General features: G+C 43.2%; 1 protein-coding gene across 2 annotated transcripts in view; it reads left to right on the top strand.

Annotated features, from left to right (window-relative positions):
- The window catches only part of CDIPT (CDP-diacylglycerol--inositol 3-phosphatidyltransferase), a 43,898-nt gene that overhangs the window by 6,485 nt on the left and 14,280 nt on the right, over positions 1 to 23,133 (top strand). The window contains exons 2-5 of one of the 2 annotated variants that reach the window (XM_029606981.1): positions 2,328 to 2,895; positions 21,326 to 21,460; positions 21,633 to 21,786; positions 22,137 to 22,218. In XM_029606981.1, coding sequence (XP_029462841.1) covers positions 21,367 to 21,460; positions 21,633 to 21,786; positions 22,137 to 22,218 — 330 coding nt within the window. In that variant the 5' untranslated portion in view covers positions 2,328 to 2,895; positions 21,326 to 21,366. The remainder of the gene's footprint in view (positions 1 to 2,327; positions 2,896 to 21,325; positions 21,461 to 21,632; positions 21,787 to 22,136; positions 22,219 to 23,133) is intronic. The other variant, XM_029606980.1, reaches the window with a different exon arrangement.

Raw genomic sequence — 23,133 nt, forward strand, 5'->3', positions numbered from 1 at the left:
GGTGCATTTCCTATGTGGGACTCTCCTCCATTCTATCCTACATCCTGATCTTTGAGAGAGCAAGGTTATATAGGCAAGGTTGCCAAAGTGTAGTGTTGCTGTCAAAGGCAAGAAAGAACTGTGGCTTATATCAGTGTGGAGGCTTTATTGATAGAAGTATCTCTCTCCATTCAAGGCACAATTATCATTGATTTGACCTTTCTTCAGGAAAGGTTTTGACTCTTAATTCTCGGCATTATCCTGCTAAAGGGGCCAAGTCCAGGAGAGATCTTTGGCCCCTCATCAAGATTCTTGCAGCTCTTCAGAGAGGTGATGCATGGTCAAACCAGTTTTTTGTTTAACATCAGGAGCTAGGAAATAATGGGGACATTTAAATACAAATACCAGTTGTCTCTCTGGTTTTGAATGATCCAATAAGGAGGCTGGGAGTAAGCCTATAGCAAATCTGGGACTGGTCAACAATCCTAGAGACATATAAAGAACATTGTGGCCAGATAGCACAGTGTAGAAGTCATCAGCTTGGGAAAGCCACAAAATGCCAGTTCAAATCCAGCTGGCCCTAGCAGAGGACCTATGCCAGGCCAATGGACAGGGCTCTGTATTGAACATGCTGTACATGTAGGTACTTCTGATGTGCCTTTGCTATTGGGATATGTAAGTATGTATCTTGCAGATCCAGAGAACATAAAAAAGTTCTTAGCCTAACTGTCTGAATCCTGGTCCTGAGAGACCACATCTTGAGACGTTGAATATGGGCCGACCTATTTTATCTTATTTAGGGCAAGAAAGGTCCAAAACCTTTCTGATTTGTTTAGATCCATAAAATAGTATAAATATTTGAATATATTCCTGCAAACTGTTCTGCAGGGGAAACTGGTAATCTGCTGTATTTAGTGGGCAGAGTTGAAGAAAATGTTTTATCTTTTCTTTTTTTTCCTAATAACTTATGAAGATTCTAGGGCTGATGTAATAAACTGTGTTGAGCCTACCACGGGTTTTTGCTCCGTTTTTACCACAGGTTTTCCGACGCTAATCTTACTCATGTATCTAATAATATAAGTTTTATCGCTGAAAATATTCCAGGCAAAATATCTGCGGTATGCTTTGCTAGGGCGCATGCAAATGCCATGTAAACGAAGCTATTAAAGGGAAATTCAGAGAGCCATATTAGCAGATAGACTTTCTAACGCTTGTTTTTTAATGTGAGAATTTTAATGCCTGGGTCAGGGCAGGAGTAAGTTGAGTCTCATTTCTGGTGGCCATTTTAATCCATTGCTGGCCATTATGAAGCTGTGTGTGGGTAATTCTCTGTTGCAGACATGGATTGCGGACACTTTTTTTTTGTTGTTGTTGTTGATGGTTTGGTACATTTTGTGGGTCGGCTGAAGAATTAGAACAGCGGAGGCTTTACGGTGAGAGAGGGAAGAGACTGAAAGAAGATGGTTTATCACTGAAGAGAGTCCAAGAGGAGTGGGGCTTGACTCAAGCTGTTCACTGGAGGGCATGCAGGCAGTGGATATGCCGCTTGGGAACAGATGGTAGAGATGTATAGCTTGAACTCCAGAGCAATTCTCTGTCTCTATGAAGATATCCGAAACGATATTGATCCTCAACAGATCGTGGACATGCCATTCCAGGCTTGGTAAAGCAGAGTGGCAGGAGATGAAGCATGCTTTCTTGGACACAATTGATTGCACCCATGTTGCTCTTACTTCCCCCCCCCCCCCCCCCCCTTACCTCCCCTCCCCCCTGCAATACACACATATTGGAGAGAAATGGCATACTGCAACAGGAAACATTTCCACTCCCTGAATATGTAGGCTGAGTGCAATGTGCACATGAAGATCATCAGTGTTGTCTCCAAATTTTCCAAAAGCAGCCATGACTCCTTCATCCTTGCACAGTCAACACTGACTCAAAGTTTCACTGCAGGGAAATGTGGTGAAGGCTGGTTGCTTGGTAAGTTTGAAACAGAAGTCAAAACAAAGTACATGCTAAAAAGTTGAAATGTAAGCTCTGTGGGGTGGGTACTGAAAACGGATTAGTGCGCACTTGTGATGCATTGTGCCAGAGTTGTGTACTATTCCACTATAAAATCAAGTGGATTGGGCGGGTGGGTACCAAAAGTGTTAGCTAAAAAGTTTTAATGTAAGCTCTCGGGTGGGTACCAAAGACAGAATGGTATGTGCTTTTAGGTATATGGTGCCAAAACGCATATTAATCTGCTACACATGTAAGTTCCCTGGGGTGGGTGCCAGAAGCTGGAAATCTTCTGAACAGTAGTACACACTTAGTTATAGTACTCAGTTTCCATTTTTTTTTACCAGAGATGCTGATTATGGCTGCAAAGCATGGCTGCTTGCACCCCTGTCTGCGCCATGCACAGCAGCAGAAATCCGGCACAACGAGGCACATGCAAGATCCAGAGTAGTCGTAGAACTTACATTTGGTGTCCTGAAAAGCCAGTTCCACTGCCTTGACTGCGTTGGAGGAGCACTGCAGTGTTTGCCGTAAAAAGCAATGGATATCATCCTCCAGCATGGCAATCATCAAGATGCAAATCTAGACCTGGAACCAGAGTCCAACGTGTTTTCACCTGCCGCAGACAATGAGCTTCATCAGAAGGTCATTGTAGACCATTTCAGAGGTATGTTTGAACACATGGAGTACAAGAGGACCGGAAGGCTCATCTGCATTCTGCTCCCAGCATTCCCGGGAGAGGACGCCAGAGGTTGCAGCGAGCGAACTAAGTTTTGAACTCTCAGCCCCATCTTCCAGAGGCTCCGTACCCTTTGCAGTAGAAGAGGACCCGAAGCATGCGCCTAGTGGCACGCGAATCTCAAATCTTTCAATCCTTTGAGTGAAGATCAACTTAATGGTAGTTGAAGAGAATTGGTAAGTATAGCTTTGGAAATTCTTAGGACTTAAAGTTTGGAGAGAGTTTAATAGTGAGATATATTCTATAGAGTTTGTGTGTTTCTGAGATAATAAGCAAGCCAGAGGGAGTTAATTCTAGTGTCTGTCTTTCCCTTCTACCCAAGCTTAGCTCAACCCTTGATTTTTAGGCAAGAGACAGTTTCTCAGTAAAAATCAGTCAGTCTCTTTTCTAAATCATACTGTTGCACCTGCCCTTATTGAGAGTTTAATCATCCCCTTGTAGGTCACTAGCAGATTAATTAGTGAATACACCTATAAATTTACAGTACTCTAATTCCAACTCCCTCAGCAACCTAAACTTAACTAGGAACTCAACAAAATTAAGATGAAGGCAGCAGTCCAGCAGAAGAGGGGAGCTTTCTAGTCTTTTGCATCGAGTGTCACATGTATGATTTTTTTACCCACCGGTGAGAGATCGTATGTGTGCACCCGGTGCAAAGAACTCCTGGCTCTCAGAGAACGAGTCCGATCTCTGTAGGCTAGAGTGGCAGACCTGGAGGAGCTGAGGCAGACAGAGAGTTAGATTGATGAGACCTTTAGGATCATGGTAGCCAAGTCCCAAATCCAGTCTGGCAGCCCCAATGCTGCCTTGGATCAGAAAGGTCTCCCAGTTGGAGAGCTTTACCCTGGTGCAGCAGGAAGTGATCCTGTAGCAAGGACCTGCCATCCAGGTGATGCGTTGTCCTCTTGCACTGAGGACAAGTCTCCCAGGGCTACTACCCAGGATGGAAGGGTTAGGTCGATCATCATAGCTGGTGATTCGATTATTAGAAATGTAGATAGCTGGGTGAGTGGTGGACGTGAGGACTGCCTGGTAACTTGCCTGCCTAGTACAAAGGTGGCAGCCCTCACGCATCAACTAGATAGGATTATAGACAGTGCTGGGGAGTAGCCAGCTGTCATGGGCACCAATGACATAGGAAAATGTGGGAGGGAGGTTCTGGAAGCTAAATTTAGGATTTAGGTAGAAAGCTGAAATCCAGAACCCTCAGGGTGGCATTCTCTGAAATGTTCCCTGTTCCACGTGCAGGTCCCCAGACGCAGGCAGTGCTCCGGAGTCTCAATGCGTGGATGAGACGATGGTGCAAGGAAGAGGGACTCAGTTTTGTAAGGAACTGGACAACCTTTTGGGGAAGGGGGAGACTTTCTGAAAGGATGGGCTTCATCTTAACCAGAATGGAACCAGGCTACTGGAGCTAACTTTCAAAAAGGAGATAGAGCAGCTTTTAAACTAGAACAAGGGGGAAAGCCGACAATCACTCAGCAGTGCATGGTTTGGAGGAATGTATCTTTGAAGGATACTAATGAAGCATTAGAGTTAAGGCATCCCGACAGTGAGGTTCCAATAAAAGCAAACGTAGTCCATATGCCTATAAGTAAAGAATCACCTGAGCTAAAGATTTCCAAATTATCCCTATCAACTGAAAAGTAGGTTGTTAATACAAACAAAAAATACACTTTGAAATGTCTGTGTGCCAGAAGTCTAATAAGATGGGAGAGTTAGAGTGTATAGCAGTGAATAGTGAGAGAGACATAATTGGCATCTCTTAGAGACCTGGTGGAAGGAGGATAACCAATGGGACAATGCTATATCAGGTTACAAATTATAACGCAATGATAGGGAAGAACAACTTGGTGGGGATGTACCATGTCCGGGAGGTTACAGAGTCCATCAGGATAAAGGTCATACAAGAGACTAAATGCTCAGTAGAATCTATAGGGGTAGAAATCCCATGTGTGTTGGGTAAGAGTATAGTGATAGGAGTATACTACCGTCCACCTGGACAAAATGGTCAGACAGATGATGAAATGGTTAGAGAAATCAGGGAAGCTAACCAATTTGGCAGTGCAGTAATAATGGGAGATTTCAGTTACCCCAGTATTGACTGGGTAAATCTAACATCAGGACTTCCTAGAGACATAAAGTTCCTGGATGTAATAAATGACTGCTTCATGGAGCAATTGGTTCAGGAACCAACAAGAGAGGGAGCTATTTTAGATTTAATTCTTAGTGGAACACAGGATTTGGTGAGAGAGGAAATGGTGGGGGCCTCTTGGTAGTAGTGATCATAACATGATCAAATTTTAAACTAATAACTGGAAGGGGGACAATATGTAAACCTACAGCTCTAACACTAAATTTTCAAAACAGAAACTTTGATAAAATGAGGAAAATAAAAAAAAAATTAAAGGTGCAGCTGCAAAGGTTAAAAGTGTTCAACAGGCATGGACATTGTTTAAAAATACAATCCTAGAGGTGCAGTCCATATTTATTCCACACATTAAGAAAGGTGGGAGGAAGGCAAGACGATTACTGGCATGGTTAAAAGGTAAGGTGAAAGAGGCTATTTTAGCCAAAAAAAAAAAAGCCTTCAAAATTGGAAGAAGGATCCATCTAAAGAAAATAGGAAAAAGCATAAGCATTGTCAAGTTAAGTGTAAAACATTGGTAAGGCAGGCTAAGAGAGAATTTGAAATGAAGTTGGCCGTAGAGGCAAAAACTCATAATAAAAACTTTTTAAAATATATCTGAAGCAAGAAACCTGTGAGGGTGTGGGTTGGACTGTAAGTTAACCGAGGAGTTAAAGGGGCTCTTAGGGGAAGATAAAGCCATTGCAGAAAGACTAAATTAATTCTTTGCTTCTGTGTTTACTAATGAGGATGTTGGGGAGATACCGGTTCTGGAGATCGTTTTCAAGAGTGATGATTCAGATGAACTGAACCAAATCACTGTTAACCTGGAAGATGTAGTAGGCCAGACTGACAAACTAAAGAGTAGCAAATCACCTGGACCAGATGGTATACATCCCAGGGTTCTGAAGGAACTCAAAAATGAAGTTTCAGATCAATTAGTTAAAATTTGTAACCTATCATTAAAATTATCCATTGTACCTGAAGACTTGAGGTTGACCAATGTAACTGTAATATTTATAAAGGGCTCCAGGGGCGATCCAGGAAACTATAGACCAGTGAGTCTGACTTCAGTGCCAGGAGAAATGGTTTCTACTATTCTAAAGATCAAAATCACAAAGCAAGTAAAAAGACATGGGTAAAACCATGCTGACTGTGTCCCATTAAATCAAGACAAGTTTTGCCTCAAAAAACTGTTTCTTTTTTTTGAAGGGGTTAATAAACATGGCTTAACACGGCACTGCGCGTGCACATACCACAAAGAAACCTGAGATCTGCTAATAAAGCTCTACTAACTGTCCCCTCTGTCAAATCCGCACATCTCACTCAAGTAAGGGAAAGAGCACTGTCACTGGCTGGTCCTGTACTCTGGCATACCATGCCACTTGAAATAAGACTACAGACAAATCTGAAATTATTCAAAACTAATCTGAAAACCTGGCTTTTTAAACAAGCATTTTATAAAGATAAAGAAAAGGAGAAAAAATAGTTGAGCGATAAGGATGCACCAAGCTAGAAGTTTTTAGTAACCCACATAAGCATATTAATGTTAAAATCAAACTGCCTAATTTGTTCCTAACAATCAGGTTTAATTTACACACCTAGTTTATTATTTTACATTGTTACTGTACTATGATGGCACACGAGTAATTTGTAATCTATACCACCCATATTTGTCTTTATCGTGCCCTTCTGTAAACCGTTGTGATGGTATTTAACTTAACGACAGTATAGAAAATTTTTAAATAAATAAATAAAAAATAAACATGTGGATAAAGGAGAACCGGTAGATGTCGTGTATTTGGATTTTCAGAAGACGTTTAACAAAGTCCCTCATGAGAGGCTTCTAAGAAAACTAAAAAGTCATGGGATAAGAGGCGATGTCCTTTCTTGGATTACAAACTGGTTAAAAGACAGGAAACAGTAGAATTAAAAGGTCAATTTTCTCAGTGGAAAAAGGTAAACAGTGGAGTGCCTCGGAGGTCTGTACTTTGACCTGTGCTTTTCAATATATATATATATTAATGATCTGGAAAGGAATATGATGAATGAGGTAATCAAATTTGCAGATGATACAAAATTATTCAGAGTAGTTAAATCACAAGTGGATTGTGATAAATTGCAGGAGGACTTTGCGAAATTGGAAGAATGAGCATTCAAATGGCAAATGAAATTTAATGTGAACAAGTGTAAGGTGATGCATATAGGGAAAAATAACCATTGCTGTAGTTACACGATGTTAGATTCCATGTTAGGTGCTACCACCCAGGATAAAGATCTATGCGTCAAAGTGGTTAATACATTGAAATCGTCAGCTCAGTGTGCTGCGGCAGTCAAAAAAGCAAACAGAATGTTGGGAATTATTAGGAAGGGAATTGTGAATAAAACAGAAAATGTCATTCTGCCTCCAGGGGTGATCCGGGAAACTTCAGATCGGTTAGCCTGACTTCAGTACCAGGAAAAATAGTGGAAAGTGTTCTAAGCATCAAAATCACAGAATATATAGAAAGACATGGTTTAATGGAACAAAGTCAGCATGGCTTTACCCAAGGCAAGTCTTGCCTCACAAATCTGCTTCACTTTTTTGAAGGAGTTAATAAACATGTGGATAAAGGTGAACCGGTAGATGTAGTATACTTGGATTTTCAGAAGGCATTTGACAAAGTTCCTCATGAGAGGCTTCTAGGAAAAGTAAAAAATCATGGGATAGGAGGCGATGTCCTTTCTTGGATTACAAACTGGCTAAAAGACAGGAAACAGAGAGTGGGATTAAATGGACAATTTTCTCAGTGGAAGGGAGTGGACAGTGGAGTGCCTCAGGGATCTGTATTGGGACCCATACTTTTCAATATTTATTTTATTTATAAACTTTTCTATTCTGATATTAGTGGGGACATCATATCGGTTTACAGTAGAACTATAGGGTAGAAATTACAATGAACATGAATAAGGGGAGGGATTACATAGGAACAAAGAAATAGCAAGGAAGTGAAAGAAAACAGGTGCTTGGGGCTGCTCGGGATAACAGTGAGAGCCCATAAATAGCAACATAATAAAGTAATAAATAAATACAACAACTATGTACAGGATTCAGTTAAATGCTGGCTTGGAGTGAGGAGGGGGACAGGGGAGAAAGGGGCGGAGGCTATTGAGGGTAAGCTTGTTTGAAAAACCAAGTGGATGAGAGGTGTGCCTTCTTTAGGGAAGGCACATGAAGGGTCCCAATAGTAGAGGCTCTGCTGGGTCGGTTAAAATGAAAATATATTTATAAATGATCTGGAAAGAAATACGACGAGTGAGATAATCAAATTTGCAGATGATACAAAATTTTTCAGAGTAGTTAAATCACAAGCAGATTGTGATAAATTGCAGAAGGATCTTGTGAGACTGGAAGATTGGGCATCCAAATGGCAGATGAAATTTAATGTGGTAAGTGCAAGGTGATGCATATAGGGAAAAATAATCCATGCTATAATTACACAATGTTAAGTTCCATATTAGGAGCTACCACCCAAGAAAGAGATCTAGGCTTCATAGTGGATAACACATTGAAATCGTCGGTTCAGTGTGCTGCGGCAGTCAAAAAAGCAAACAGAATGTTGGGAATTATTAGAAAGGGAATGGTGAATAAAATGGAAAATGTCATAATGCCTCTGTATCGCTCCATGGTGAGACCGCACCTTGAATACTGTGTATAATTCTGGTCGCCGCATCTCAAAAAAGATATAGTTGCAATGGAAAAGGTACAGAGAAAGGCGACCAAAATGATAAGGGGAATGGAACAGCTCCCCTATGAGGAAAGACTAAAGAGGTTAGGACTTTTCAGCTTGGAGAAGAGACGGCTGAGGGGGGATATGATAGAGGTGTTTAAAATCATGAGAGGTCTAGAACGGGTACATGTGAACCTGTTATTTACTCTTTTGGATAATAGAAAGACTAGGGGGCACTCCATGAAGTTAGCAAGTAGCACATTTAAAACTAATCGGAGAAAATTCTTTTTCAGTCAATGCACAATTAAGCTCTGGAATTTGTTGCCAGAGGATGTGGTTAGTGAAGTTAGTGTAGCTGTGTTCAAAAACGTTTTGGATAAGTTCTTGGAGGAGAAGTCCATTAACTGCTATTAATCAAGTTGTCTTAGAGAATAGCCACTGCTATTATTGGCATCAGTGGCATGGGATCAGCTAAGTATTTGGTACTTGCCAGCTACTTATAGGCTGGATTGGCCACTGTTAGAAACAGGATGCTGGGCTTCATGGACCCTTGGTCTGACCCAGTATGGTAATTTCTTATGTTCTTATGGAGGGAAGGGATGGTTTGACCGGGCTATAGTTTATTTGGGTTTTATATACCATTACATCAGTCATGACACCATCACAACGGTGTACATTTGCCATGAAAATACAATAGTCAATATAATTAATAACACAAACCATTAAATTATACTAAAACAATAAAACATTAATACATCCTTAAAATAGTATGCATAAAAATCCTAAAATAATAAAATCAATGTACTAAAAGAACAGAGAATAAAACTTGCTGGTACGTTTTCATGTTTCTGCATATACACATGTAAAAAGCCACGTTTTTAAATCTGCTTTAAATTTCTTCGTATGTATTTGCAGTTTTAAGTTGGTAGGTAGTGTGTTCCATAACTTAGGACCAGCAATAGAGATTGTTCTATCCCGGACTTCGCTGAGTCTTGCTGATTTAATTGTTGGAACAGATAAAAGCCCCTTATTACTAAATCGAAGATCTCGTTGTGGAACATGTAAGTGTATAGAATAGTTAAGCCATTCTATGTTGTTTCCATGTATTATTTTATGCAAAATACATGCTACTTTGTATTGTACTCGGAATGATACAGGTAACCAATGTAAGGAAATCAGTACAGGGGTGATATGTTCACACTTTTTTTTGTTCCAGTTAAGACACGTGCTGCTGCGTTTTGCAAAACTTGCAAAGGTCTAATGGGGGAGGCCGAGCAAAGGTCTATTGGGGAGGCTGAGCAGTAGTGCATTACAGTAATCTATATTTGATAATATTAAGGATTGTAATACCGTTCTGAATTCCCTTGGGGCTAATAGAGGTTTAAGCTTTCTAAGGGTAAGTAATTTAAAATAACCCTCTCTTATTTTTAGTGCAGTATGTTTCCATTCCAAGTTCTGTATCTATAGTTATCCCAAGATCTCTGACAAAGGTACATGGTTGTATTTTTGTATTTTTATTAAGGTGAATGGGTTGAATATTTCTTCCTATGGATTTACCTTCTAATAGTAGTATTTCTGTTGTGTGTGGAGTGGGATTCTGACTTCAACATTTTTTTCAAACCCCAGGAAAATTAATGCCAGCAGAAAATTGCACTGTTTTTAATATATTACAATTTTAAATGTGCCTTTTTTTATTTAAAAAATATATATTTTCCCATTTTAAATGCAATTTTAATAAAGTGAAATTTTTACTGACAGCCTTGTTCTTCATCATTTTGATTGCTGGACCTGTGACATCCGAGAAACACAGGCCCAGCATCTTTTGTCCATAGATTTGCACAGTGGTGTGGAAGTCTCGGGACCAAGGATGCCAGGCTTGTCACGGTCTTGCAAATCTCTGGACTAAGGTGCAGACCTGGACAATCGTGATAGGCCCAGCATGCCTGGCCAGATATATACAAGAAGTGGCATTTGACCAACTGATTGTCCTGTTGTGTGGCTGCTGGTGTCTTGCTTATCAGCTGAATGCTTACGGAGGGTTCTTGTGTTCCCATAAAAGGTAGATATTGGCGTTGTGTCCCCTGCAATGCTAGCTGGCTCTCTTTGGCCACGACAGTCCCTTCTTTCTCCTTTATCTGATGCCCACCTCCTTCTGCATCATCCGAATCAGTGCCTCCAGTAGGGACATAGTCCCACTGAGAGTTGCCTGGACCTATCATTAAAATCCTCTTCCGGTGTCAGCTGCACCTCACAGTGCGGTCTTCTCCCATCTGGCACAAGGGCCATTCAATCTATGGCAACTTGGTCTAGAAAGCCGCCCTGGTTTCCCACCAACCGTGTTGTCCTGGTGAGCACCGACAGGCTGCTGACATCCTTGGCAATGCTCCCCCAGATCTTCTTCACCTTCTCCTTCACAGACCCGCCACACCAGAAGGTCCTGCTTTCTCCTCCAGCTGTTTGGTTTCCTCTCAGACTGTTTCTTCCACAAGAAGCTCTTTCCTGAGGAGTTTACCGAGAAAGAACCGGGAAGTGTTAGACTGTGCACCTCTGGAGAAATGACAATTTTGTCTCTTCTAGAGGACTGTTAAAACGAGGGTTCTGCCTCTAGTCTTCCCTCCGAGGTAGAGTCTCTAAATGCTTAGTTTGGCACAAACCTTGACAGGAATGAACCTCACTTGCAAACCAGGCAGGTTTTGATACCAGCTGTCTCAAATTCGCTGCTAATGCTCTCCTTAATATTTCCCTGGTGTGAAAGAGATCCTGCTTTTGGAATTCATAGGATGTAATAAGAACATAAGAAATGCAATGCTTGCTGTCTCCTACAGTGGCCAGTCTGGGTTACCTGAAAGTACCCAGTAAATCCCAGCATGAAAGAGGTGGAGAAACCAAAGGCTGTTTGGCTGGCACGCATTTATAGACCTCACCTCCAGTAACTTGTCCAAATCTTTTTTTTTTTTTTTTAAACTCGGTCACGCTTCTAGCCCCAGTCGCATTTTCTGGCAGTAAGTTCCATAGCTTAATTGTGTGTTGACCAAAAAAGTCCTTTCTTAAATGTGTTTAGAATCTGCCACCTGTTAGTTGCAGGGCGTGCCCCCTCGTCCGTGTGCTGTTTGATAGTGTAAAGAACCATTCTTCATTACCTTGTCCCACACCGCCCATAACTCCATAAACCTCTGAAGAGCTCTAACCTGTTTCGTTTCTCTTCATAAGGGAGCCCATCCATCTTCGTAATCATTTTGTTGTGCTTCTCGGTACTTTTTTTCTGGTTCTGCTCTATCTTTTTTTTTTAATATGGCCATACTGTGGATCAATCCAGTGGCATCATTTCATTTCTATATTATTATATTCCTGGTTTTGTTAACCGTACCTTCTTGAATAATTCCTAATATTCTGTTTGATTTTGTTTTGGCTGCTGCTACACACCGAGCTGAAGATTTCAACTTGTTATCCCACCGTGACGCCGAGGTCCCTTCTCCTGGCTATTAACTACTAACATGGAACCCGGCATTGTGTATACCCAGAATTCATTTTCCCTGTGCACATCAGGTTGCGCTTGTCTGCCATGTAGATGCCCAGTTCCCTAGTTTTGCAATGTCCTCCAGCAGTTGCTCCCAATCATTTTGTGTTATTTGCAGATTAGATCACCTCACTCATCGCTCGCTCCCTTTTATACATCATTTATAGATCCGTTGAACAATGCTGGGGCATGCCACTATTCTCTTCTCTCCATTGGGAGAACTGACCAGTCAGACTTACTCTCTTTCCTGTCTTTTTAACCAGTTACCAATCCATATACGACATTGCCTCTTGTCCCATGACTTTTTGTAATTTCCTGAGGAGACTTTTATGTGGGACTTTATCAAATGCCTTCTGAAAATCCAGATACGCTCTATTGATCAGCTCACCCTTATCCACATATTTATTTACACTGTCAAAGAATTCAAATAGTTTGGTAAGGTATGATTTCTCTTTGGCTGTTGACCTCTTTTTCCCATTTTGCCATGCCTTGACATATGCTCAGCAGTTCTGTTCTTAACTATAATTTCTACCATTTTGCCCTGCACTGATGTGAGGTTTACTGGCTTGTAATTTCCTGGATCCTGTTTTTAAAAAATGGTATCAATCCAAAAGGAAAACGGAGAACAATTCCACACTTAAATGAATAATCAACAGGGGCTGGAAGTGTGGAAGAAATGACAGTCCTTACAAGTTCATGATTATTGAATTCTTTATTCCAATGAAGACTTAAAAATATTCCAGTCACATAATGGGCTGGATTTTAAGAGGTATGAGCGGGCGTAGATTTGTGCGTGCATCCCGGCGAGCACAAATCTATGCCCGATTTTATAACATGCGTGCGGGGTTGGCACCAGAAGGGGGTGCACACTTTTGCAACTTGCGTGCGCCAAGTCCTAAGGAAGCCCCGATGGCTTTCCCTGTTCCCTCCGAGGCCGCTCCGAAATCGGAGCGGCCTTGGAGGGAACATTCCTTCCGCCCCACCACCTTCCCCTACCTAACCTGCCCCCCAGCACTACCTAAACCCCCCCCCCCCACTAACCTTTGTTCCATAAGTTGCGCCTGCTTCTGGGCAGGTGTAGGTTGTGCACGCCGGCCAAGTGCCCACGCACGATCCCTCAGCACAGCCACTGTGTCGGAGGCCTCCGCCCCACCCACTCCCTGCCCCTTTTTTCAAGCCCCAGGACATACGCATGTCCCGGGGCTTGCGCGCATCGCCGAGCCTATGCAAAAGAGGCTCGGCGCGCGCAGGAACGGGTACTCGCAGCTACGTGCATAATGTACGCGCGTAACCTTTTTAAAATTCACCCCAATATAAATAGTCCCCCGACACGGACACCGTGTTTCACTGTGCAGGCTGCATCGGGAGGGACGAGAACTGGAGTTCATACACTCATAGAAATACCGTATTTTTCGCTCCGTAAGATGCACTTTTTTCCCCCCAAAAGTGGGGGGAAAATGTCTGTGCGTCTTATGGAGCGAATGTAGCGTCTCTCCCTCTCACGCGCCGTCCCCCTCCTCCTCCTCCCAACTCAGCCCAATCAGTATGGTGGCGCAGGTCAAATGCCTGAAACATTTTATCATAATATATCTAGTATATTACCCTCCAGTTCAAACAGCTCCCTACCAGTATGCTGTTCCCGGGATACCGCCGACCTTTGCAGTAAGATGCACCGCGGCACCCCGGGAACAGCAGACCAGCGAGGGGCCTCCGTAGCACACGTGGTTCAAACAGCTGATGTTTGACCTGCGTCACGCTGACCATTGCTGTAACATGCACCCCGGGACCAGCAGGGAGCTCAAGCTCTGCTGGCAGAAGACGATACATGACATCAAAGTTTATGGTTAGTACAAGCCATTTCCTTCTCATTTGTTTAGATATATTAGAAAATCATGAGGGTAATATACTGCCTGGGATGGAGGACACATGATACAAACCTTTACTTTTTTAGTTCATGGTATAGTTCAGTGATTTATGATAAAATGTTTCTTGCATATGAAGCAATGTGGATTTTCAGAACTGATTAGCAGTTTTTGACAGCTGAAATTAATGAAAAGCAAATAGAATTACTGCCTGTGCTGATTAAGTGGCTACCTGTTGAAATATTAGGAGCAAATTGCTCTCCTAATCAATGTAATAAAGCCCTGACTATTTATTATTGAACTTTGGAGCAGTCATGAAAGTTTAAAATAACTGGTGTGAGAGCTGTGTGTATGAGGGAGAGAGTCTGCATGTGTGATTGTCTGAGTGTGTATGTGAGGGAGAGCCGGGGAGGGGAAGGAGCCTGTGTGGGAGTGGGAGAGAGAGCTAGTGAGTGTGAAAGAGCCTGTGTGTATGTGGGGAGGGGAAAGAGCCTATGTATGTATGTGAGGGAGAGAAAACCAGTGAGTGTGAGTACCTGGGTGGATGTTCTCTGCCTTACTATAAAAGACAAAACCGAAAAAATATCCCACAGACGGCCACCAGGAGGGAGCTCCGTATAGAGAATTTTTCTTTTTTCTTATTTTCCTTCTCTAAATCCTAGGTGCGTCTTACAGTCAGGTGCGTCTTATGGTGCGAAAAAAACGGTAATCTCTTCTCTCCCGACGCAGCCATCATGGCGAAACATGGTGTCCGTGTCGGGGGGTCTATTCAAATTATGTGACTGGAATATTTTTAAGTCTTCACTGGAATAAAGAATTCAATAATCATGAACTTGTAAGGACTGTCATTTCTTCCACGCTTCCAGCCCCTGTTGATGAAAAAATGGTATTACATTGGCTACCCTCCAGTCTTCAGGTACAGTGGCCGAATTTAATGAGAGGTTACAGATGAGCAAGAATAGATCTGCAGTTTAATATTTGAGTTCTTTCAGAAGTCTGGGTGGATATTTAGCCTATCAATTTGTTCTAATTCTGTACTTTCCTTTCTATGAAGTGATTGACTTCAGTTCCTCTGACTCATTACCTTCAAAGAACTGTTCTGGTGTGGGGATCTCCCTAACATCCTTTTCAAGTAAAGATTGAAGCAAATAATTCCTTCCGGTCTTCTCCGAGTGCCCTTTTTTACTCCCTGGTTATCTAGTGGTCTAACTGACTCTCTTGCAGGCTTCTTGTTTTTAATGTACCTGCAAAAGATTTTATTATTAGTTTTTGCCTCTGTGGCGAGCTTTGTCTCAAAAGCTTTTTTGGTCTGTATTAATATTTTACAACCACCTTGCGTATTCTCCTCATTTGGACTTGCCTTGCATTTTTTAAACGATGCCTTTTTGTCTTTATTAGCCTCTTTCACAGCACCATCTACCCATGCTGGCAGTTGTTTGATCTTCCTTTGACCTTTTTTAATGTATGTAATACATTTTTATTTGGGCTTTCAAGATGGTATTTTAAACAGCCTCAGTGCTTCATGCATGTGCAGGCGAAGTATCACGTTCTTTTTAATCAGACCAGTTGCACCCACTACTGTGGGACTATTTTTGTATATTCCTGCTACATTTTCTTGCTCTCTGATTGCATCCCTAAGTATATGAGGATCTTCCCACTCTCCATATGTTCCACAGAATAGTTGCTTGGTACTGACACTTCTATCAGCAATGACGTTCTTGTGTTTTTCTCCTTTACCACAATGTCCAGTTTTCTAGGATCAAGTTTTTTGTTTTTTTTTTTTATCAGTTGGAATGGGAATGTCCCAGGTGTCCCAACATCTTCAGTCTCTACAATTCTGGTAGGGTCGTGATCCCAGTGCTTTTCTGCTGCAGTGATGTTATGGTGTTTACACAGAGGTAGATTTTAAAAAGCCTTGCGCACGCAAAAAACGGCCACATACCCGCGTAAGTGGGCCGCACGGGAGCTAAGCGAATTTTAAATAGCCGGAAAGGGCGCGCTTTCATTGATGTATGGGGTGCCCGGAAAAAATAGGCGGAAAAGGGGCAGGGCATGGGCGTTCCAACACTGGCACGCATAACTCCTGATTTTCCTCAGTCGCGCGTGCCACATTGCTACAGCTCCTCAGGAGGCGAGAGAGAGAGAGAAGGCTTATTCTGATACTCTATGTAAGGCCGGACCATTGTAAGGGGGCATTTTGATTCAGGGTGAGTTATCAGGAGGTGGGTTGGGGTTAGGGAGGTGGTGTTACAGACACATTCAGAGATATCCATTGTAAAACTGACATCATTAAAGAATTTTAGTCCTGTGGACTTTATATTATCCTATATAAAGCTTGATGTTGTGTTGTGCGGCCCCCTACCTTACCCGCGGCGGCAACCTGCGGCGGCAGCTTCTAAGGAAGCTGCTGATTCTATGCCCGTCGCTCCGGCGTGGGTCCCCGGGATGGACGCCGGGTGGGGAGCCGTCCCTGCTCCTCCCTCTCGGCATCAGGCAGTCTTTCCTCCACAGAGGAAATCCAAGATGGCCGCCGCCATCTTTAGGTGCGAGGCCGCGCCTCCTCTCTAGATTTAAAGGGGCCTGGCTCCTTTAACTACTTACAGCTGTTTCCAATGAGCCAGAGTAAAGGAAGTATAAAGGGAGGCTTCCTCTGCTCATTCCTTGACTTGGCTACGTTCCACATAGTCAGGTCTGCTTGCTTCGGTGAGTTCTAGTGCTTTGGATCCTTGTTCCTGTCTCGTCTTGGTGTTCCTGGTTCCTGACTTCGGATTGGCAAGTGGTGATTCCTGACGTGTGACTTCGGACTGGTAAGCGACGACCCTCTGGCACTTGACCTTGGACTTCTTCTGGACCATCGTCTCCAAGGGCCCACGTAAGTCCCAGCGGTCCGGGTCCCAACGGGCTCCTCCTGGGGAGACCGCGGACTTCCAGTGACGAAGACATAGTTCCGCTCCTCGACGTCACGACTCCTCGTCTGCCTCCACAGTCGTCTCATTCTCCAGTGCTGAGGGTCAGCTGGTCGCATCTTCTGCTCTGCCTCACCACCCGATGGGAGAACCTACGGATCCACCTCCTCAGGTATACCATCCTCCCGTTGGTCCAAGGGTTCACAAGCCTGAGCATAACACTTGATGTATGGCTGTTGAACTCAGAAAATATTTTCAAGGGAACAGTACAGGGAATGTGCTTAGAGAGGTTTATTCTTCTAGCCCAAGAAACTCCGAGATCAGACCAGTTACGTAAATCTCACTTAATTTTATGTATTGCTGGCAAAAAATAACTTTAAAGAGGCCCTGAATTTGTGGCACTATATTAACCTCAAGATAAACAAAGCCTTTATTAGCTACCTTAAAACTTGAGAGACAAGGGGGTATATGAAATCATTCTGATTCAAATATTCTGAGATAGTAATACTTCTAGTTAGTATTATCTGACAAAGAAGGAACAGATAACATGAGTTTGGCCTGAAATAAAATCTCTGCGTACAATGAGATTTTATGCATAGGACTCTGAAAGAAATAGAGCAGGGCCTAGTAAATGAGATAGTTAAATGACTCTCTAATAATCTGGGCAAGCAGTTCAATAGCTATATTTAACAAAAGGGGAGAGAGATGATGTGGCAAAACAGGGGTTTTAAGTGTTAATGTTATTTGTCTCTCAAAATATCAGACCCTCCATTCACCATAGTCAACTGTTATATCTTAACGTCAATACCTTATATCTGTGACCATAATACTACGTACTTCCCAGTTTCACAACCTTCGGTTTCATTTATATATAATCATTGGTCAGCCTCTGTCTGTCAAACAATATTGCTATTTTACAACTTGCCAAAATAGTGAGTAATGTTTTTTCTTGTATATATTTAAACCTGGTCATTATCTGGTGTAAATGATCTTAAACATTAAAGAATGACTGGTGGAGGTCTGGGGGGAACTTCAGGCTGAAGAGCCAGGAGGATCTTCACAAGCTGCAGGTAGACATACTGGTAGACTAATTGGTAAAACTGGTTATTTTATTGCCGCATGCATGGTAGAAAATCCCCTGACTTGTGCATATAAAAGCTGACTTACGGGGAGGATAAATGCTTCTAAATAACACAAGTAAAACCTACTTGTGTATCCCTTAACATTTGAAGAATACACAGTTATGTCATTTGCGCACACTTATCTAGCTTAGATTTGACTTATATGGCTAAGTAATACCTTTTGCTGCTACTTAGTCAAATTTGAACATATCAGGATAAGTATCGCTTTTTTATTTTTTTTTTTATTTACTTGGCTATCTTACATACCCAGATAAGTCCAAAGAGCTCTATTTAGATGGACAGCTTTTCAGACTTATCCTGCTAAGTGCCACTACTTAGCCGCATAAATTGGTGCTGCTACTTTTCTGGATAAGCTGGAACTTGTATGTCTCGTGGTTTTTATATATGCAGAAAGTCTGTGAGGGAGTCAGTTGGGCCATTAGATCAGGGGTGGGCAGTTCCAGTCCTCAAGGGCCACAAACCTGTCGAGGTTTTAAGATATCCTAATGAATACGCATGAAATAGATTTGCATACAACGGAGGCAGAGTGCATGCAAATCTCTCTCATGCATATTCATTAGGGATATCCTGAAAACCAGACTGGTTTGTGGCCCTCGAGGACCGGAACTGCCCACCCCTGCATTAGATGATCGAGGGGTTAAAGGGGCACTTAGAGAAGATAAGGCCATCGCGGAAAGATTAAATGATTTCTTTGCTTCGGTGTTTACTGAAGAGGATGTTGGGGAGGTACCCGTAATGGAGAAGGTTTTCATGGGTAATGATTCAGATGGACTGAATCAAATCACGGTGAACCTAGAAGATGTGGTAGACCTGATTGACAAACTGAAGAGTAGTAAATCACCTGGACCGGATGGTATACACGCCAGAGTTCTGAAGGAACTAAAAAATGAAATTTCAGACCTATTAGTAAAAATTTGTAACCTATCATTAAAATCATCCATTATACCTGAAGACTGGAGGATAGCAAATGTAACCCAAATATTTAAAAAGGGCTCCAGGGGCGATCTGGGAAACTACAGACCGGTTAGCCTGACTTCAGTGCCAGGAAAAATAGTGGAAAGTGTTCTAAACATCAGAATCACAGAACATATAGAAAGACATGGTTTAATGGAACAAAGTCAGCATGGCTTTACCCAAGGCAAGTCTTGCCTCACAAATCTGCTTCACTTTTTTTAAGGAGTTAATAAACATGTGGCTAAAGGTGAACCGGTAGATGTAGTATACTTGGATTTTCAGAAGGCGTTTGACAAAGTTCCTCATGAGAGGCTTCTAGGAAAAGTAAAAAGTCATGGGATAGGTGGCAATATCCTTTCGTGGATTGCAAACTGGCTAAAAGACAGGATACAGAGAGTAGGATTAAATGGACAATTTTCTCAGTGGAAGGGAGTGGACAGTGGAGTGCCTCAGGGATCTGTATTGGGGCCCTTACTTTTCAATGGGGCGGATTTTCAGAGCCCTGCTCGCGTAAATCCGCCCAAAACCGGGCGGATTTACGCGAGCAGGGCCCTGCGCGCCGGGAAGCCTATTTTACATAGGCCTCCCGGCGCGCGCAGAGCCCCGGGACTCGCGTAAGTCCCGGGGTTCTCCGAGGGGGGCGTGTCGGGGCGTGTCGGGAGGCGGGCCCGGTCGTCGCGGCGTTTCGGGGGCGTGTCGGCAGCGTTTTGGGGGCGGGTATGGGGGCGTGGCTACGGCCCGGGGCGGTCCGGGGGCGTGGCCGCGCCATCCGTACCCGCCCCAGGTCGCGGCCCGGCGCGCAGGAGGCCCGCTGGCGCGCGGGGATTTACGTCTCCCTCCGGGAGGCGTAAATCCCCCAACAAAGGTAAGGGGGGGGTTTAGACAGGGCCGGGCGGGTGGGTTAGGTAGGGGAAGGGAGGGGAAGGTGAGGGGAGGGCAAAGGAAAGTTCCCTCCGAGGCCGCTCCGATTTCGGAGCGGCCTTGGAGGGAACGGGGGTAGGCTGCGCGGCTCGGCGCGCGCCGGCTATACAAAATCCATAGCCTTGCGCGCGCCGATCCAGGTTTTTAGCAGATACGCGCGGCTCCGCGCGTATCTACTAAAATCCAGCGTACTTTTGTTTGCGCCTGGAGCGCAAACAAAAGTAGGCTATTCGCGCGCCTTTTAAAATCCGCCCCAATATATTTATAAATGATCTGGAAAGAAATACGACGAGTGAGATAATCAAATTTGCAGATGACACAAAATTGTTCAGAGTAGTTAAATCACAAGCAGATTGTGATAAATTGCAGGAAGACCTTGTGAGACTGGAAAATTGGGCATCCAAATGGCAGATGAAATTTAATGTGGATAAGTGCAAGGTGATGCATATAGGGAAAAATAACCCATGCTATAATTACACAATGTTGGGTTCCATATTAAGTGCTACAACCCAAGAAAGAGATCTAGGCGTCATAGTGGATAACACATTGGAATCGTCAATTCAGTGTGCTGCGGCAGTCAAAAAAGCAAACAATGTTGGGAATTATTGGAAAGGGAATAGTGAATAAAACGGAAAATGTCATAATGCCTCTGTATCGCTCCATGGTGAGACCGCACCTTGAATACTGTGTACATTTCTGGTCGCCGCATCTCAAAAAAGATATAATTGCGATGGATAAGGTACAGAGAAGGGCTACCAAAATGATAAGGGGAATGGAACAGCTCCCCTACGAGGAAAGACTAAAGAGGTTAGGACTTTTCAGCTTGGAGAAGAGACGGCTGAGGGGGGATATGATAGAGATGTTTAAAATCATGAGAGGTCTTGAATGAGTAGATGTGAATCGGTTATTTACTCTTTCGGATAATAGAAAGACTAGGGGGCACTCCATGAAGTTAGCATGGGGCACATTTAAAACCAATCGGAGAAAGTTCTTTTTTACTCAACGCACAATTAAACTTTGGAATTTGTTGCCAGAGGATGTGGTTAGTGCAGTAAGTATAGCTGTGTTTAAAAAAGGATTGGATAAGTTCTTGGAGGAGAAGTCCATTACCTGCTATTAAGTTCACTTAGAGAATAGCCACTGCCATTAGCAATGGTTACATGGAATAGACTTAGTTTTTGGGTACTTGCCAGGTTCTTGTGGCCTGGATTGGCCACTGTTGGAAACAGGATGCTGGGCTTGATGGACCCTTGGTCTGACCCAGTATGGCATTTTCTTATGTTCTTATGAATATTTGTGCGTGCAATTGTACTCAAATTTTATAACCTGCACATATCATATCCATACAGGTTATAAAATACAGTAACAACTTTGCATGCTCCCATATACATACGTAAATGGGCGCATGCAAGCAGTTTTGAAAGTTATTTTCCCTGCCTTTATTTCTCTCTCTTTTCTTTGCCTAGGTTATGCCAGGATCCTCTTCGCCTTTGTGGCATTCTACTTCATGCCTACCTACCCTCTCGCTGCCTCGTCCTTCTATCTCCTCAGTGGGCTTCTGGATGCTTTTGATGGCTATGCAGCACGCGCTCTCAACCAAGGTGACACGCTCCTGTTTACCCCAGTGTGCACACTGCTCAGTCTCTGTTCGAGACTAGGACGTTATTTTGTAAGAGAGGGAAAGGGGTTAATTGTCCCGGGTCAAATAGGGGAGAGGCTTTGTTTACTTACTCATGACATTTTTTGACCACCTGTTCTCCCCATCTCTGCCAGGGACCAAATTTGGAGCCATGCTGGACATGCTGACGGACCGTTGTGCCACCATGTGTTTGCTGGTGAATCTTTCTCTGCTGTACCCTTCCTGCACCATCCTCTTTCAGCTCAGCATGACCATCGATGTGGCCAGTCACTGGCTTCACCTGCATAGGTATCTGGGGAGGAATGTAGAGATACTTGCGAAGATACCCAGAGGGGGGGGGGAGGAGAGAAGTCTGCAGGGGATCCAGGGGGGAGAGGAGGCAAGGCAGCAGTACAGGTACTCTGAGTAAAAAAAGGTGGGAAGGAGGAGACACGAATATCCTGGGAGGGAAGGGGAGAAGAGAAACAGAGACTGCAGGGAAGGAGGCAGGAGACAGGAGAGAATAGACAACTGCATGGGTACCCTGGGAGGGGATGGGAGAAACAACCGCATGGAAAGTGGGAGGGGGAGAGAGACTATAGAGGGATAATGAGGTCTCTTGTCCTTGCTTCTCTAACGATTTTTCAATTCTTCCTCAGTTCCATCATGAAGGGAAGTGAAAGCCACAAGAGCATTGACTTGTCTGGAAATCCTATCTTGCGTATCTACTACACTTCACGGGTATAAAAAAATCGGGAGTGCAGTTCCTATCTCTCTCACTTCTTTTTTTTTTTTTTTTGTTCCAGTGTGTCTGTCTCTCTCTCTCTTCCTCTCCTCGGTCTGTCTATCATTCTGTGGGTATGTCTCTTTTTTGCTCCCTACGTATGTTTTTGGCTTGCTCTGTTCAGCTAGCCTTTGGACACGCCCCTTTCTTTTTGTTTTACATGCACCTCACTTGTATTAAGCAATTGTACGTTGGGTAGGATTTCAATCTCTCAGATGTATTGCTAGTACTCATTTTAATATATGCATTGTGGCAAAGAGCTTCCTTCCAGAGATTTAATATTCACAGGCAACATATGGTGAGAAGGGGGGGTTTGGTTTTTTTGTTTTTTCACCCAACACAACTGGGACTATTTCTGTATCTTTCTGCCACATTTTCCTGATCTCTTCATATGTAATACAGAATAGTCACTTGAGAATGACACTTCTGTTAGCAGTGCTGTCCTTGTGCTTTTCTCCTTTTTACCACGGTCCGAATTTCTGAAACCATACCATTATATGTGGGTGCACCGAACGGAGTTGTCTGTCTAAGCTAGTAGAGCTTTGAGCTCTACTGAGCATGTGGATGAGTTCCTGCGCCAGCGTTGCCTCATGAGTCTCCTCCGTCATTTTGTGTCCGAGCACAGCAGAGATGTGACCTCCTGTCTCTTTTACCTTCAAGAAATCCTAAAAACCTCTTTATTGCTATACCTTTAGTTCAGTTTCTTCTAAAGTTGCCTTGCTCCTTCTGCAGCCCCACAACAGCACTTTTCAGTGCTACCAAAAAAAAAGAAATAACTGCTTAACACCGAAGTGTGGCCTTCTCTTCTACCATGTCCAGACAGAAGAAGAAGTCAACCAGGATGAGTGGTTTTAAGAGCTGTATCTGTGGAA

This window comes from Rhinatrema bivittatum, chromosome 6, assembly GCF_901001135.1.
Source record: "Rhinatrema bivittatum chromosome 6, aRhiBiv1.1, whole genome shotgun sequence".
NCBI classification, from domain to species: domain Eukaryota; kingdom Metazoa; phylum Chordata; class Amphibia; order Gymnophiona; family Rhinatrematidae; genus Rhinatrema; species Rhinatrema bivittatum.